Below are 18,435 nucleotides of genomic sequence, written 5' to 3'. Positions count from 1 at the left end.
GCAGCTGTCTTGTCTGCTTCCATCTATATTATTAACAAAATTCTCTCTTTCCCCTCTTGATCGTTCAAGATATGCTGTGATCGCTTTTGGATGTGCCAGCTGTCCCAAACTTACATGTGGACGAGAAGGCTGTGGAACTGAGTTTTGCTACCACTGTAAGCAGATTTGGCATCCAAACCAGACCTGTGATGCTGCTCGCCAGGAGAGAGCGCAAAGTCTGCGCCTGAGAACAATTCGTTCTTCATCTATTAGTTACAGCCAGGAATCTGGAGCAGCAGGTATTTATGATTAGGATACTGTGCCTGTAAAATATCTTTCTAGTACATTTGCACAATTAACTCTAAAAAGGAAAGAACTGAATAGTAGTGTTGTAGATACTAGCGTCTTCGTCTTTCAGAAACATAAAATATACAATTTTAAGATTTAATTCAAATTTTAAATGTTGTAATTTGAAGTACTCTGTGACTACGGCACCTGACTTCAACCTTACAGGCTTGTCAACAGTTTAAATTCTTCCTTTGTAGCTGAAAATGTGAAGTCAAGGAACTTGCTGCAAAGCATTCTCTGTGTTTGGCAGGCTGACTTCATTAGTTGTGTCACTTACACACTGGGAACACTTATTTTCTCCACTGTAGGTGAAATTTCACAGGGCTGCTAATAATAAAAGCTGTTTAAAATAAAACTAAAAAACACTGATTTTCTGCTTTCAAAAGAGACTATTAGTCTGATGCCAATTCTGATGTTTGACATCTGTTTGTTAGTACCAATTTCTGTTTTTCAATAAAATGTTCTTCTGTCTTGGCTACCAGAAAGCTAACAATCCCATCTTAAAATTGAACTTGTTTGTAACCCCCCAAAAAAGAGGGTGAACTGTTCAGAGTAGTGTTTTGCAGAGCAAGAGTCCAATTTGCTATTGATAAGAATTGGCTCTGAGTTTCACCAAACTCGGATCTATTTGGCGGCTTTTTTGTCTGCCTGACCAAACAAGGTAGATGTTCGGGGAGAAGAGCCTCTCTTGTACCTCGAATGTAAGTTAGAGCTGTCGTTCTCCAATCCAGCCCTAGACTTGGGAGTCTCTAATACTTTATTTGTGCTGGCTTATTTTAGCAAGGTACTCCATCTTGTCTTAAAAATTGGCATCTTGCTCTACTTTTCAAATAAATTCTAAAAGAGACTAAAATAAATTACTGCCCTGTAGGTTGTGCATCTGTTCCCATCTGGGAATAGCTAGTGCATCCTTGCAGCTGCTCACTGTCCTTTTGCACTGGGGTTGCTAGAGGTTCTGTTTCTGCTGGTTCCGCACCTCTTTGGATATTCTTTATACCAAGTATAACCCCTCTTTGCCCTTTGTCCTACCTAGTAGCACAGAGGCAGTAAACTTGGACTTCTGCACTAGGAGCTGCAAGTGAGTAAACAGCTTGTCCCAAAGTGCAGATGCTAACCAGTAATGTGAAGGAATGAAGATCACAACTGTGGCTGTGTTCAGTGTACAAGTATTTCACTGTTGCCTAATGACCCCTTGTTTGTTAATGATAGAGCTAGTCACTTAACCGCGTTTTTCAATATTTGGCTTGGGAACAAGGAGAGCCTCCAGAATTTTTTTTTGTTACAATACTTTTTCCTAGGGCATGAGTATTAAGTAGGTCTGTGAGAAGGACTCCAGAGGAGGTTGGTGATACAAAAGAAATGCACTTAAGGTGGAAGGGAAGGTGGATTTCAGATAAGAATTAATAGAGTGGAGACTGAATATTCAAGTAAAAGATTCATAACAGCATGAAATGTAAAAGAGGATTATATTTAAAGAGACCATATTATCAGTCCTGTAACGTACATATTTAATGTCCAACTCTAATATATAGTGCATTAAGCTTAGAAAATCCTTGAACAGAGTGTATGCAGTAACTACTAAATTACTTGAATGTGATCTAATATGCCTTGTTTTCACTAGTTTTACTTGGTCCAAAGTTCACAAATACAAATAGCTATGAAGTCATTGCCAAATCAAGGTTTGTAAAGCAAACTTATAATAAACTTCTTCCATTTTTCAGATAATGGTTCGATCAGTTTTCCCAAACAGATGTCTATATCTTTATTAAATCTGCTTATCTAAAGAACTGATATGATCTTAATATCTATTTTTTTAAACAGCTGATGACATAAAGCCATGCCCACGCTGTGCTGCTTATATAATAAAAATGAATGATGGAAGCTGCAATCATATGACTTGTGCTGTCTGTGGCTGTGAATTCTGTTGGCTGTGTATGAAAGAGATCTCAGATTTACATTATTTAAGGTACATTTAAGAAAAAAAACACCTGTGATTGATAACTTGTTTTCTAAAGTACATGAAAGCAGATTCCTGGGTGCTGTAAGTCTGGCTTTCTTGCCGTTGGAATAGAGAATCACAGGTGAAGTAACAATATTTGAGAATTAAGTTAGCTTTCAATGCATATGTTTAAATTAGTTCTTTGTTATTTTTTATTTTTTTTCCTGTTTCATGCATGCAATATGTACTTAGTACAACAAATGAAGTGTTTTAGATGAACATACCCACTATTTTTACTGATGTCTTAATACTGCTGTGTTGTCTTTGTAGTAAGCAATACTAAAGCTCTGATTATGTAAGTTACCTGTGAACCACAGATTGGCCTGTGGTAATATGCAATATACTTCACTCTATGTTGCAAAATAGGCTGTAAAGGCAAAAAAAAAATCTGAAGAAATAACTGTTTTGGTATTGATAACATCTGTAACTTGAACCTTGGAACAATAATTTTGTAACTAGAGAACAGTTCAGTTGTATACAGTTATGTTGATTTATTTACAATTTCTTTACAGTTTTCTTCTTTCTATTAGCCCATCAGGTTGCACGTTTTGGGGAAAGAAACCATGGAGCCGTAAGAAGAAAATACTGTGGCAACTAGGGACACTTGTTGGAGCTCCTGTAGGAATTGCCTTAATAGCTGGCATTGCTATTCCTGCTATGATTATTGGAATTCCTGTGTATGTGGGACGTAAGGTAAAATGTGCTACAACTCCTAACATGCTTCAGGTTTTACCTTCTGCATTATATGACTTGGACAATATTATGTTCAGCTGGCTATCTTCACCAGCCTTTAACAAAACAAAAACCAAACAACCCCCAAAAAACAAACCAACCCCTGAACTGCTTAAGGATATTTGTTTCAATTGTACAAGAAGGAGAACCAGTGTTTTTAAGAATATAGTTCCTCTTAAAACAGGCAGAGCAAAAAACAGAAAAATTTCCAATTTCTGCATCTTGCCACAGAAGTTCGTGCATGCTTTTTCAAAATTGCTTTGTTTTTAATCTCTGGTTTCCTTTAGAATTAAACAATATTTAGAGGAGAAGGAAGGCAGAAAGGAAATCCTTCTTATTTTTCCTAAAAGCAGATAGTTACCAGTATTGTAGTATAAAATTCTGCTAGTATAGGTTTGTGCACGCACACATTTAAGCATTTATACTCAGCAGCTTAATTGCCTTGGGCCAGTCCACCATGTGGAGCAGTGCTCAGTGGAGACAGCTAGACAGCATCTCTCTTCATATTACTCTTAGTGGAAGTCAGCTAGAAATGACCATGTTAATCAGAAGGCAGTTGATGTATTTCCTCTCAGAAATGTAATAGCTTTTAGTATGAAGTAAATGACAATTTGCAAGGAAAACAAAAGATAATTTTGTCTCCTAATTGTAATTTAGGATAAAGTAGTAAGTTATCTAAATCTTTCGAAATGGGCTTTTTGAAATGATAGCTTGGTTCAGCAGGTGCTAAGTGTTCAGTTACATGTACTGGATGGCATAACCAGCAGATATGGTTTTCTGCTTTTATCAGCATGGATTCTCACAGTGGCTGGCACAGACATAATTCTACACTTATTATGGGGGAGAGGGGAAGTTCATTCTCTAACATAAGCTGTTGCTGCTAGACAAAAAGTCCAGGGATGGAGCTTTTCCACTGTATTCTTTTTCATCTTTTTCTTTCAAGCAAGTACTCCTGCTTCCTGCTACAGTTGGTTGGTTTTTTTTTTTTTGACCCTTCCGTTTTGTCATAGTCCCATACACTCATTGAAACCTTATAAACGATAAGAGGAATAAGGCAGCAGTTACCTGTTTCAAATTGCTATTGCGTGTTCTGCTTTTCTCATTAAATTTTGGGTTAGGTCCCCATCTCTGAGACCCTTTCACCTATTAATGGTAAAGTCTCAGCAAGTTAGCCTCATAAGAATTCCATTGTACCCCACTGCTTAATGGTCACTTTTCAGTGACTCTTGCCACATGTTTGCACTTGTCTTCAAAACGTCCGATGATGGAGGTTCCATGGGCTCTCCAAGCCTAATTTTTGTAGTAAAGTTGATTTTTCTAACATTAATGTATATTCTTTTCCTACACCAAATTGTTATTGCCCTGTCTTCAGATGGCATAAAGAATCCTTTTGCTTTGCAATATCCCATTACATATTTTATGATTTTAAGTCCACTTCTATTCTTATCTCTAAAATGTAGCACTTCCAGTTTTTCTTGATAAACTGTCAAGAAAACACACTGTTTTAGACCTCTGATTCTCCTCTTCTCTTCTGGGTTTCCTTCCAGTTGTTCCACCTTGTTTCCACCTTTGTTTTTGTCCAATTTGAATATAGCAGTGAAGCTGAAGCATTATTACTGCTGAGTTAAATGAAGGGGTGGTCCTGTGCATATAACTTGTTAAGAAAGTTATCTCTTTCTCAGCAAAATGCCAGTTTCATTTTGTGTATTCTAAAAACACATAGCCTTCCCCACCCTACTGTTAATTTGAGCAGTTGGCCTCTTCTGAGGTTAGTCTTGAACTCATTGCCATTGGGCTGCATCTTAAGTCATTTCAGGCCATTTTTTCAACTTCTCAAGACGTATGAGTTCTGGTATTCTTGCAAACTTGCCAGATTTATTGGCCTGAAATCCAACATACACATTCTTCTCCTTCCATCTTCCAGGTTAATGAAAATGTTGAATACTCTTGGATCCAGGGCATATCTCTTGGAAAAGTACAGGATGAAGAGTTTCAGTTTAGGGAGTTAAAAAACCTAATAACAACTCGGATGCTTTCTGTCTGTTTTACAGGAATCTAATAGTAGTTTTCTCTAGTCCATTTTTTAGTCTGGACTGTTAGAACCTGTTGAGCATTGTACAAGAAAATGTCAAAACTGCATTTAAGTTGGTGTGTGACATCTGCCTCTCCCCATCCTCAAGGCTAGTTATCTTATCACAGAAGAAAATTAAATTGACATGATTTCTACTTGAAAAAAAAATAAATCAATGTGGCCTCTCTATTTCCTGCATTTGCTTTGGTGTCTGAAAGTTCCCACTTTTCAGGACACTGAAGTTCAGTTCACTGGTCTTTAAACTCCTCAGCTTCTTGTTTTACACTTTTTGAAGATTATCATTGCAGTTTAACTTCTTCCAGTTTCCTGTTTTTTATTTTTTTCAGACATCATCTATGAATAATAATTTTCAAAAATTATTACTAGGGGCTCTGAAATGGGGCCTGCTGAGATATTTTCAGATCAGATCATGTAAGTACACTCTAACGTGCCATTTTCGTACAGATATTACTCCTTTGTCACCAGTCACCTTGCTCACAGTTGATCTTTAGTGCCAACTGAGGGAAAAAAAATTGAACAGGCCTCCAGTTCCATCCACTGGCTGTCTTTCCTTTTTGCTAAATAACAAATTGATCCATTTTGGTCTTCCTCTTACTAGCAGTGTACTAGTAGAATAATTTCTTTTTGACTTTGATGTCCCTTGCTTTTTGTTTCCTTTATTTTAACCTTTCTGATTTTCTCCTGACACCCCCATGCTGTTCCTTTATACCCATTCATAGTAAGCTGACCTACATTCTATAAATGCTGCTGCTGCTTCTGTAAAGGAAGCTTCATTGTTCTTTCACAACATTCTGTCCATCTTCTGCATTGGAAGAGTTTGTGCTTTGATAGAGTTTCCTTAAGGAAGTGCTAGTCTTCTCTTTTTTTTTTTTTAAATAGATACAAGTCTTGTAATCTACCAGTTTTCTGCATTTATGGAAATCCCTCTTCTGGCCCGGTATTCTTATTTGGATATTCTTTATTCTTTACTCAGTATTTGGAAGTCTCTTATTTCATAGAAAGTTACATTGGTAGGAATAACTATCTTCATGTTTTCAATCAGTTTCTACTCTGTAGCCACTCCCTTCCATTCCTTTTTGTTGCTTTATGTTTATATTGGGAATCCAGTAGCCTTTATAGATATCTGTGTTGTATGCTTTTTGTTTCGGTAGTTAAAATTGCCCATAACAGTAAAACTCGGTGCCTGAGGTGATCCAGCTAATTGCTTACAGAGCCCCATGAAACCTGATCTTCCTAGGTTTGTACTTGTTACATGCTTGTACTGTGGGAGTGTTCATGTTCAATTTTTCTTTTTAATCCATAGGTATGCTCTGCATTCAAGTGCTCCCTTGCTTTGTGTTGCTCTTTGTATAATGTACCTCAGAGCGAGTAAATGCATTCTCATTCTACAAAGTGCAGTGTCTTCTCTGCCCTTTTCCTGCTTGCCTTGCCTGAACTTTATTCCAAAATGAGAACTACCCTACCAAATCTCAAATTGAAATTATAATGTAGAAAGCACAACATTTAATACAACTTACAGCTCATTTTTGTCATTCTTTTTGCAGTAGCAAATTGATAGAAAATACTGTGATTGCCCTCTTAGTGCTCTTTTGTGTTCCTCCTTAGGTGTAGTGAGGATTAACTTTGTCTCGTGACAACCATTAAAACAGTGATCTGTTGTTCCTTTGTAATTATGTCTTAACCAAGAACGATGACAGATGAAGTGCGTATATGTGAAAAGCCATTGTCCTAGAGAGAGTAAACAAAACACAGAGAAAGTAGGAAGTCTTTGTAAAACAGTGATCTTTGAAGGCCTTTCAGGTTCATGTGGGGTTTGAGGCAGTCATGTTTCAGAGTTATCGCAGACTTGAACCATTAGTAAGGGTTTTGGTTAGCAGATTACTTGATAAATAGTAGCACAGCGAAGACTCAGGTTTGCTAAAATATCTCCTGTCTGAACAGCGTGTCATGAGAGGGTGCCAGAGCAACCGAGTTCCATTCTCCCCCCTCCCAGGATACATTTGGTGAAGGCTGCCTTACTACAAGATTTTCATGGCTGTTCTGTCAACCTCTGTTTCCATGGGTCTAATAATCTGTGCAAGTTTCATTCCGTGTTGTTCAGGTGAAAGATAGCTGGGAACAAGAAGTGTCAGTTTGATCAGATGTGATAATTCTTTGATCCTGAAAATTGTCTTACTTTCCCCAACAATGCAAGCTAGAGTAATGATTGAACAAACAAAAAAAGCTATGCAGTGATTTAGCTCTTCTAACTTGAGGGTGAAAGTAAATGCTTAGTTGCTGGATGGGAGGACTTCTAATTTTTAAGAAGTTGCCTAAAATTAAGAAATGTATAAACTTTCTCTTCTCTGAGATAAGTTAAGGAGCAAAAGATGACATAGAATGTGGTCTCTCTGGAAGAGATTAGGGTGCAGACTCCACAAACCATTATATGTCAGTTCTTCCATCCTTGCAGCAATGTATTACTGATGATGATAACACTCTAAAAACCCTTCCTTCTTTTCTTCTCTCAAGATTCACAATCGATACGAAGGCAAAGACATTTCAAAGCACAAGCGAAACTTGGCTATAGCAGGTGGTGTAACCTTATCTGTAATTGTTTCTCCAGTTGTAGCTGCAGTAACTGTAGGTAAGTAAATAATATGACTTTGTGTATTGGTAGCATCTTGCAACCAGAACTCTATAAGCCCTCATGAACAAAACAGCTGAATTAAGTCCTATAGTTTACTTTTATAGGTGAGGAGTCTGAGGTTATACTTTTTTGGGGGCAGAATGGAGAATACAGTACTTCAGGAAATGCTGCATTAAAATGAAGAATTAAAAATAATTTTTATCTTGCAAACTGAAGTTTACATATTGTCATATATGGCTTTTAAAGCTGAAGTATTAGAAGTTTTTTTTTAATGACTGACCAAGAAAAAGCTGTTGCCACAGAGTCTGTTCATATTTGAGTAACTTCCTAACTTCCTATCAAACTTTTCTCAACACAGAAGAAAAATACAGTCTCTTACACTTAACATGGCAGTAGTTGACAAACTATTTGTTGTGCTCTGAGAGTCAGTTTGAATTCTATCGCATTCTTTCTCATAGGGATAGCTGAGGATAGCATTCGAGGAAAATTTGGCTGTACAGTACAAAATACTTGTCATCTTACCATGTAATTTCAAGATCACTGTAAACAAATGCTGATTTTTCTTTTTGAAAGGCGTGGACTTGCCCAGCACTGCCTTGCTTCTCCTTTGTTGCAGCACAGGCATCTTTACGGTTGCACAGTAAGCTGCTGTGGATAACTGATTCATTTTAAGTCCTACCATTTAGTTTTAAGCTGGATCAGTCCCTTGATCTGATTCATCACACAGTTATGTATGGAGTGTTCTCCCTTGTGCCAGAAGTAATGCTCAGAGAGGGATAAGTGTCCTCAGGAAGACAGGGCCACTTTCAGCCAGTGATAGTTTAAACTGGCCGTGAAGCTGTCACTCTAAACTGCTTGCTAACAGTGGCAGACTACTGTGCAAATGCAGATATGCTGGTCATAAAACTCTCTGGTGTTTGTCTGTACTGCATTGTTCTCACATAGCTGTGATGTCAGATCCCCAGTAAACAGGTAGTAGGACACAGTCTCATAGATTTACTTACAGGTGTGCTTTACCTAATTCTTTTGAGCTGTTTCTTATTCCTGATAAGAGATAAAACTTGGCTTTTTAGGGAAAGAGTTGGCTTTATTTTGTGGAGTTTTACTCTTGCCCGGTTGCCATTGTGGCCATGATGGCCTCCAGTCTCAAGGCATTATATGGCTTCCAAAATAACGACTCTAAGACTATGCATTTCCTCCTTGAATGCTGAGGAATTTCTAGTGAAAGGGTCTACTTATAAATTTAACCCTTCTTTTGGGTTAGACAGAGGAGCCTTTGCATTGGGTCTGCCTCTGTCCTGGCTTTTTCAGAATGTGCCAGCTTGCCATTTTTCAGTCTGCCATTCTTTCTGTACCTTCTGTGTGCCTCCATCAGCAAAGCCATAGAATGGTTTAATTCATACTCCAAAGGAGTAACTTTCACAGGTCACTAGAAGTAGTAAGATGGATGAGTACGTATATCTGCGTGCGCTTTAGCCCGCAGTTCCTTTCACTGGTTTCCCTTAACTCCTGCCAGTCTGCTCCACAGAATTGGTTACTTTTAAGGAAAACTTGTATAAATAGAATTTTTTAAGTGAATCAGTGTGATACAATAAGTATTAAAGATCCTACAGTAATAATAACATTAAGTCCTAATAAATTTATAGCAACGCCCTGTCTGACTTCAGTGGATGAAAAATCAAGCCCCTTAATAAATGAGTAGAGGTAGTAATGTTTTTACTTGAATAACACTTGAAATAGTTCTCTGCTATTTCTTCTTCTCAGGTGGAACATTATTACAGTCCCCGATGGAGCTTATATGAACCTTTAAAGTACTTTCATTTTTGTTTGTAAAAGATGTTATGGGTATACTGGAAGCATTAATTCATCAAGCATTAAGTTTCTCTGTCTACCAATGGTGATAAGAGGACATTCTGCCTGCTGAAAGTACTTCCCTGTCATTTCACTGTAGTGATTTACCAATATTTCTTAATTTTGCTCCCTCCTCATTTCAAGTGTGAAATATTAAGTAATAACAGAAAATGAAATTGCTTTTATGAAAGGCTCTAAAATGTATGTCACATTTAATGAAAGACTATTTTCCTCTGTAGGTATTGGTGTTCCTATTATGCTGGCTTACGTGTATGGAGTTGTTCCAATTTCCCTCTGCCGAAGTGGAGGTTGTGGTGTGTCGGCAGGCAATGGAAAAGGTGTCAGGATAGAATTTGATGATGAAAATGATATAAATGTTGGTGGAACAAATGCAGCTGTAGGTAAGAAAATTCTGTTTCATTTTCTAGAAATTCAGGCTTTGACTTATGTTTGATGGCCTTAGATATTAAAGTACTTGTTTGCAGAAGAGGTACTATACAGTTAGGACTACCTCCACTGGTTGCTGAAAGACCAGCTCTCAGATGAGGATAGCTTCTCTGTGTTCATGTTGTGCTGTGCTGTAATACAAGCATTAACACTTTTCTTGCCCATTTGAATCAAAGCCAGACTTAAGTCTTTTCCATAGGTAAAAGTTTTAAAACTAATACTGCTTTTTCAGAACCCTGGTTTGTGGAAGCTTACTGGCTTTCTTTTTATCTATAATAGCAGGAACAAAATGCTGATCTGATGTTGTTTTTATTTTAATTACGTGACAATATCCTTTGTGGTAGGGTCTCTCTCTTTTCCTTGCCTCCATGTTACCTGCCCTATCAATGGTTAATGTTTTGGTATCTTAAGTATGTGATGTCAGGCATAACCATTATAGCAACTTCAAGAAAGGTTTTTTTTCTTCTTTGACAAAGTTATCTTTTTGTCACAGCATGTCTTATAAATCCTTTTTCTGAGCATAGTTTCAATAACTGTTTCCATGGTCACATTCTAGAAACTACTAAGTTCTACTTCCATAACTGACAAGCCTTCTTTATTTCTGTCTAGATACCACTTCAGTAGCAGAGGCACGTCATAACCCCAGCATAGGCGAGGGAAGCGTTGGAGGACTGACTGGCAGCTTGAGTGCAAGTGGTAGCCACATGGATAGAATAGGAGCCATTCGAGACAACCTAAGTGAAACTGCTAGTACCATGGCCCTGGCTGGGGCTAGTATAACAGGGAGTCTCTCAGGAAGTGCAATGGTTAACTGCTTTAACAGGTAAGAGATGTGCTTTCTACCATGCAGCATCCTACTCTACATGTAAGCAGAGGAAGTGCTATTACTAGGTTTTTTGATTTTTTTTCTTTTTTTAAATTGATTCCTATTAAAAGGAACTGCCTCTGGGAGATACAGACAGTTCATCTCTGAGAAACTTGCTGATTTCCAAAAGATCCTGTCAGGCCACAATCCTCACAGGAGAGTTTGAGGTTTTTTTCAGTGTGAGTGGGGCCTGAGATGTGTTTTTCCTGCTTGCCAGGAGAGCAGCCTCTACCCAGGAGTCAGAGGGAGGCACCTCATGTCTAATACAATTGTGTTGTCTGGTGCCTCTCACCCCAAGGCTGGAACTGCTGACTTGTTCAGTAGTCTACAAGTACTAAGTTGTGCCTTCGGGATGCCTGGCTGGACTGTGGATTCAAATGGGCTTCGGCAGGAGGGGAGCCAGCTGGGCACTTTATCTTGCCAAGGTGGCAACTTCTTGTCGCTTACACGCTCAGTGCTTCCTGTGAATTGGGGCCTTACTGTTTGTTGGCTGTCCTGCACCCTGAAGAGAAAGGGAGGTGTCTGGAAAGGATTGTTAATGTTCAGGGTTCAGGATGGAATTTGTTTTTTAAATTGGGTGCTAACACTGCTCATTTTCTTGAGTAATTCAGAAGTCCAGGCTATACAGAATACGAAGGGCAGGACAGCGTCAAGAGTTTCTGTATGTGTTTCAAGCTGACTGCTGAGTGAGGTATACCTATCCTCATCTTTAGAGAGCTGAGAGTGGAAAACAAAACAAAAAACCACTTCCAGTTCACTGTCAGAACACAGATAAACAAGGCATTTGGAAAAAAGGTTGTAATTTAATTTCTGGTTTATCTGCTCAGCTCAACTTAAGATTGCTCAGGTTTCTATTATTCCTGTAACAGTTGATAACAATACAATACAAAGCAGAGTACAGAACACAGTTCTCTGCCTGCTGTTTGATTAGTAATAATTTTGCAGCTAGAGAAACAGGGGAACTATAATGGCTTGAACTTAAGTACCCTTCTGATTGTTTTTTCCATTTTTAGAGTATAGTACACTATCTGCAAAAGAATTGTAGCTAAGCCTGGAAGTTGTTCTTGTAAATCTCAGTGAGGAAGGAATCCAGAACCTCTGGTTAACATGCAACGCTTTGCTTTGGGAAAATAATCTGATTTTGCTTTTGGGTGTGTTTGGTTTGGCTTTTTCATCAGAAAATGGTAATTTTTGGCAGTGGAAAGAGAACCTGTTTCAGTGGGTAAATATGAGCATCTGTACTGGAGTAACTAATAAATTCTACTTACTACTGAATGGTGGAGAAACTCTACAAGGTGACACTAATTTTCAACCGGTGTGTTGTAACTGTAGCAGCAGTTTATGCAACGCTTCTTTTTCTTTGTCTCCAAGACTGGAAGTACAAGCAGATGTGCAGAAAGAACGCTACAGTCTGAGTGGAGAATCTGGCACAGTTAGCTTGGGAACAGTTAGTGACAATGCCAGTACCAAAGCGATGGCAGGATCCATTCTGAACTCCTACATCCCTTTGGACAGGTAAGAGAAATATGGTGAAAATGGAAGATTAATAAGCCTTGCTTATTAAAGGATATTCTAAGCCTGCCTCAGCTATTTGACTTTAATGATTACCCTTTGAAACTTCGAATTTTTGTTACAAATTGAATTACATATGACTGCTCGTATTTGTCAAGGTTATTTGCAAAGAGGAACGCCATTGCTGTAGCTCAGTAAAGTGTTTGATCTTTCAGACTTGGTGTTTTTCTTTGGGCTGTTTCTTTGGTTAAACACCTCTCTAAAACAAGTTACATCTCTAACTTTCTTTTGCTGTGTATCTTGGAAAGCAGTAGGAGTTTGTTTTGCTGCATTAGCTGGCTTGTCTTAGATGACCACTTATGCTCACAGATTCTTTCTTGTACTAGGGAAGGCAACAGTATGGAAGTGCAAGTGGATATTGAATCCAAGCCAGCCAAATTCAGACACAACAGCGGAAGCAGTAGTGTTGATGATGGCAGTGCTGCGGGTCGTAGTAATGCCGGTTGTTCGTCAGCCTGCTTGCCAGAGAGTAAATCTAGTGCCACCAAGTGGTCCAAAGAACCAACAGCAGGAAAAAAATGTAAAGGTAAGCTGAGAAAGAAGAGTAGCATGAAGATAAATGAGACAAGAGAGGACATGGATGCTCAGCTGTTGGAACAACAAAGCACAAACTCCAGTGAATTTGACTCTCCCTCTCTTAGCGATAGTATTCCGTCTGTAGCAGACTCTCACTCGAGTCATTTTTCTGAGTTTAGTTGCTCAGATATGGAAAGTATGAAAACTTCCTGTAGCCATGGTTCCAGCGACTATCATACTCGCTTTACCACAGTCAGTGTTCTCCCAGAGGTGGAAAACGATCGCTTGGAAAACTCTCCCCAGCCAAGTGGAGTCCCCGCGCCTGTTCCAACAGCCCCAAGCACTGATGTTCCACAGCTGAGTTACATCGCTGAGGAAAGCATTAATAATGGATCTTGGAAAGATGTAGATTTAGGGGTTGGTGAAACACTGAAAGAAACAAACAACAACCATTCACAACATGCTGTGGAATTAAGCACTGCTATTCAGACTGAAATTTAAGCCTGTAAGTGCTGCAAAAATATATTTACCACTAGAGAACCCTGTGTGAAAGCTGGTTGAATTATGTGCGACTTCCGTTAAGTGTCAGGTGACCAGCAGAAGCAAGGTTTTGATACAACTGCATTTTATATATACTTGTCTGATAAGGCGCAGAGTACTTCATATGGATCTTAGGCCTGTGTGAAGAGACATGAAGGCTTTAACCAAGTGCATTACAGCAGTACGAATACGTCCATATTTTGTATTTTTGCCACAACTTTGCTTGAAAGCATATACTTGGTGTATTTAGACAAAAATTGGTAAATTCTTAATATGTTAAATGCTGAAATGAATAATATGTCCTGCACTGTTCACTTGGAAAATATGGGGTTTGGGATAAATGGGTGTTAGCTGAGCGTTAGTGACTTAAAACCATTCTCGTGTGAACTCTATTTAAGGGAAGCAGAAGTTTTGCGGAGACCTATACAAACATGTTTCAACAGTGAATATTCGTAATGATTTTGTTTCATAACTGGACACACTGTATTTAGAATGCATGTAGAATGAACCGCGTATCTCCAGATGGGTGTAGCCTGTGTCAGAAGTGTTTGTATGTGTGTACACTTTGAGCAAGGTTATGGCATTTTAAATAATTTTGAAACATAAGAAATTGGTACTTAGTATATGGTAGAATGGAGACGTCACCTGTGAAGAACAGTGGGGTTATTTATTCATGCAACCAACCATGCAGCAGGTAAGGCTACTATATAGTGTATAAAGACTGTAAAATAACAATCCTGTGATTTATAAGCATTGTAGAAAAGCAGATGCAGTCACCTTTCATCAGGGGGAAAACGGTGCCCCATCAATTCTTGGTGCCTTTGGAAAAGACTGGGTTTGAAGTGCCTGGTCGTTTGAGGATTTTACTGTAATGTTTTCCAGAATGTCCTCTTTGGCCACCTTGGATCACAAAAGAAAATTCTAGTGAATAAAATGACTGGTAGATAAACGCATAATAATAATGAAGTATTAGCCTACCAAAGAATCACTCAGGCTTTAGTGGACATGACATCTCTTTGCAAGACATACATATCTTCAGTCCCAGAATCAAAGTGCAGTGCAATGACTGCCCAAGTGCAAAGATGTGTTCCGAATATGCTGGCTTTATTCTTTTCCTTTTGCATATGGAAGATGTACAGCTGAACACAAGCTGAAGTTGGCCAAAGCGCCTGCACTGTTAACATTTTTTTTTTGCTATGTAATTCACTAAAATGGAAAAAAAATTGTGAATATCAGAATAACAGTTAACAATGTTCTGTCTTGTTTCATGTATTGCCATTATGGTGCTACTGGAAGTTTGGTTGGATAAAAAGAAAATGCCATCAGCTGCAGTCCTCTTCCATGACTTAGCCTCACCAGTTTCAGTAATATGCTTATAACACTAGTGCCAGTTATGTTATTTGATAATGCTTGTTACAGTATTTGTATATTTGCAATTCAGTTTTGCTCAATAATATGCGTGTAAACTGCATATCTGAAATAAATGTCGAAATACTGACTTCTAGTGGTCTTCTGTTTAGTGTGCTGATGAGCGCTGACTGCTGTCATCTCTTGTTGCCTTTAAACACTTTAATTTTGTTACGTGTGCTTTGGAAGTTGAGTGCTTTGATACTTTGAAATACAAGATCTAAAATTAGTTGCATTTTGTACAAGACTTCAACCTGATTTCTTTTCATCCTAAAGAATAGCAACCTGAGCTGCCTCTGTGGCAGCCGGGACAGTAAATGGTTTCCTCAGAGGATGCAGCTCTGGCATAAGCATATTACTCTTTAAACAAAATTGTACTGTCTTGGTACAAGCGGACAGGCTACAGTCAGATTTCTGAGCTAAACTCAAACTCTTTCTCCTTCTAAAGCGATGCTTTTCTCAACTCACAGTCTGTACAAAGTTCATCCTGAAACACTACAAACTGGCTGGAGTTTCTGGGTAACGACTGGTATTTTTTGCTTGGCTGAACTGCCTATTCATTGGGCTCATTTTCTCACCTGCATCATGACAGGCTCAGGAAGTAAGAAACTGATGGGGATGTATTATTGAATGCATAGCTGGATCTGCCTCATCCCAAATCCATATGTAAGCTATGTGTATATCAGAGTGAATAACAACGGGATAACTGTTATGCTGGGTCAACTCTAAAACTACAGTTAGGGCATTATTTATACCATTTCCAATGGCAGATGCTTGAAGAGAGAGTAAGACATAGGACAAGTGAAACGTAGTGTACCCTAGAAATGGCAGAAATCACCTGTATGCCTTGGTGCCGTGTCATCAGGCAGTCTGAATTGGCAGCGAATGCAAATTTTATATTTTGGAGGGAAGTTAGTGTTAACAGTTCCTTTTTTGTGCTTTGTTCCTGATCAGTGTTTTTTTTCTTCTCCAGTCTGAACACTTAAAAATTCATTGTTACGGAAGAGAAAATGTATTGAATTAGGATCAGCATTAACTGAATGAAGCGTCTGCTGTTCGTCATCTACATCGGTTTGTGAATTCTGATGTGATTTTTTTTTTTCAGGCCGGTACGGAAATGTCTGTTAGCCATTAACTGAACTGTTAACTGCTTCTTTAGGCAGAGGCTAGAGAATGGAGTAAAACGTGACTCGGTGAGCCACTCATGCTTCTGCCACTGCAGATGCAGTCCGACTAGTGAACCTTCGAGGCCTCCTATTTCTGAACCTCTGAGTAAGTTAAATTTCTGTGCAACAGTCTCATGTGACCACCTTCAATTAGTCATCTTAAGCCAGAGGCTATTTGCTGCATGCCATCCAGCAGATGGTGAACCTCCCCTTAGGCTTTTATTTTGTTTAGTTTTGAATCTGATGTCTCATGCAGTAGCAATAAAGTTATTGCTGATGTCTCAAGCTTTGCAAATGTGAGATTTTACTTTATCCAGTACACCTATGAAATTACTAAAGCACATCAGTTTGTAGCAACGCAGTCTAAGCTAACAGCAGGGAGGTGGGAGAGCTGCTTCTGTGAGTTTAAACCTAACTCTAACTTGTAATTTCTCTGAGCCTCCATTTTGCTGTGCAGGAAATTGGAAGTGAAGTTTACTCAAAAGAGTAAACTGTGTTTACAAACTGTTATTTTTTCAATCACTTAAATCATCTTTGCTAACTTTGTATTCTGCATTAAGAGGTAACTAATGTTGAAATAAGGTAAGTTTTTCTGTTCACTTTTGGATAAGTTTTTAGCATAAAACTTCTGCTGATTCATTTTCTAACTTTTTTTATTCAAAAGTGATACTATGTCACCTGTAAGGCAGTCTAAACAGCACTAATAAGTTTAGTGCAGCACTGAATTCTGAGCCTATGAAAAGTAAAAAGGAGAACACTTCCATCAGTACACGAATACAGAAGATGCTTTTCTTATTTATAGATCTACCAGTATAAGAATTCAATAAAGCAAAGTGTCTTTCCTCTGGTTTATTTCATTGAAAGAAAAAAAGTTTACATCTGGTCTCCCAACAGGGTCATTCTTTTTCTGAAAGTTTTTCAGGGTTCCTGGCCAATTTGACTAATCAGTGTCAGATTGTGAATCTCAAGAGGAAATTAATTGTAACATATGGTCTATCGGAGAATACCTGAGATAGTGACAACTCTAAATAGATCAAACCTGTTTTAAAAGCTTTCCTCCCCATGTTTCAACATGCTTTTTTGTAGTAAAGCATCTGGACTCGTACATCCCTTCGTTTCATTGAATCAATATCTCAAACTTTTGCATGTAAGAGCTGATTGCTTTTTACTGACATGCAAACACTTTTTTACTGACTTACATCTCTTCAGTCTTTTTGATATGCAAAACCAAATTAATTTTTAAATAGTTGTCTACTTAGTAGTGCCATTGCTCTTGTGGGTAATAATGCTTCATAAGGATAACCAAGCAGGTGCTTGAAAAATATTAACTGGCAATAATGAACTTAAAATTAATTTCCTAATAAAAGTTTGCTTGATTTAGGTGTTCTGGGGAGAGATTTTAGTTGCTTCACTGAAAAGCAAATAAAAAAGCCCAAACCCAAAATACCATGTCATATGACATGGAATTGTGTAGTTAAAATTTATTCAATTATTTAAGCCAAATCATACCAGGGCAAAAAGGGTTTTGAGGGGGAAATATGAAAGGTAAAACATGCTGTCCTGTGGAGGTGTTTGGAAGTGGAAGTTTGGATTTTTGGTCCATGTTGCAGAGCTGTGCTCTGATGGTGGGTCAGTGGCACTGGGAGCTGGAAACCTGCCTGAGCCACGCCTGAGGGACGGCACGGTGCCCTGTGTCTGCTGTGCTTGGCAGCCGGGCGCTCTGCAGCGTGGGCTGGGATTCTTTGCCCCTGTTGCACTGGAGTTTTCAAGAAATGAAGAGGTGCCAAAGATTGGGAGACAGCAGGAGGTGGGCGTGCGCAGGGAGCTGGAGGAGCCCAGCTACTCAGCTGATCACCTTCCATGGTGCCTTGCAGAAGAGCAGTGATGACACGTCTCTATAAAAGGCAGCGGCATTTTTGGTTATCTCTGCCTTGAGTGGGGGCTGGTCAAGGGGCAACGAGAGATTTAAGTGGCCATTTTAAAACTCTAAAAATGGCAGAAATTTTCAGTGGAGCCACTGCTGCAGCCTGGGCTCTGGTGTGGATCCTGTTAACCAGAGATGGCCCTCCCTTGGGAAAAATACTGCTTGGCTGTGTCTACTGCCACCTTGTTTTCTGGCAGTCATGTAACCTGAAAGTCTTACTTTCTTGAGTGTAAAGGGACAACAGCTACTTGCCATTCTTCTTCAAGTGTTTTTTGGGGAAAAGATATAAATATTCCATCCCTCAAGTTCACCTGAATTAGAGTTGAGCAGAAACTTGGGAATAAGCCTGAGAGAACCTGTCTGAAACT

The 18,435-nt window shown here is 38.8% G+C and overlaps 1 protein-coding gene across 2 annotated transcripts in view; it reads left to right on the top strand.

Annotated features, from left to right (window-relative positions):
- Positions 1 to 15,068, top strand: part of RNF19A (ring finger protein 19A, RBR E3 ubiquitin protein ligase) — a 59,940-nt gene extending 44,872 nt beyond the window's left edge. For both annotated transcript variants that reach the window (XM_075085505.1, XM_075085504.1), the window contains exons 3-10: positions 70 to 278; positions 2,149 to 2,293; positions 2,857 to 3,019; positions 7,662 to 7,776; positions 9,870 to 10,031; positions 10,687 to 10,900; positions 12,314 to 12,457; positions 12,841 to 15,068. In XM_075085505.1, the coding sequence (XP_074941606.1) occupies positions 70 to 278; positions 2,149 to 2,293; positions 2,857 to 3,019; positions 7,662 to 7,776; positions 9,870 to 10,031; positions 10,687 to 10,900; positions 12,314 to 12,457; positions 12,841 to 13,531 (1,843 nt within the window). In that variant the 3' untranslated portion in view covers positions 13,532 to 15,068. The remainder of the gene's footprint in view (positions 1 to 69; positions 279 to 2,148; positions 2,294 to 2,856; positions 3,020 to 7,661; positions 7,777 to 9,869; positions 10,032 to 10,686; positions 10,901 to 12,313; positions 12,458 to 12,840) is intronic.
- The last annotated feature ends 3,367 nt before the right edge of the window (positions 15,069 to 18,435 follow it).

This window comes from Phalacrocorax aristotelis, chromosome 2 (assembly GCF_949628215.1).
Source record: "Phalacrocorax aristotelis chromosome 2, bGulAri2.1, whole genome shotgun sequence".
Taxonomy (NCBI): domain Eukaryota; kingdom Metazoa; phylum Chordata; class Aves; order Suliformes; family Phalacrocoracidae; genus Phalacrocorax; species Phalacrocorax aristotelis.
Note: the sequence above shows the minus strand (reverse complement) of the source record. Positions and strands in the feature narration are given on the sequence as shown.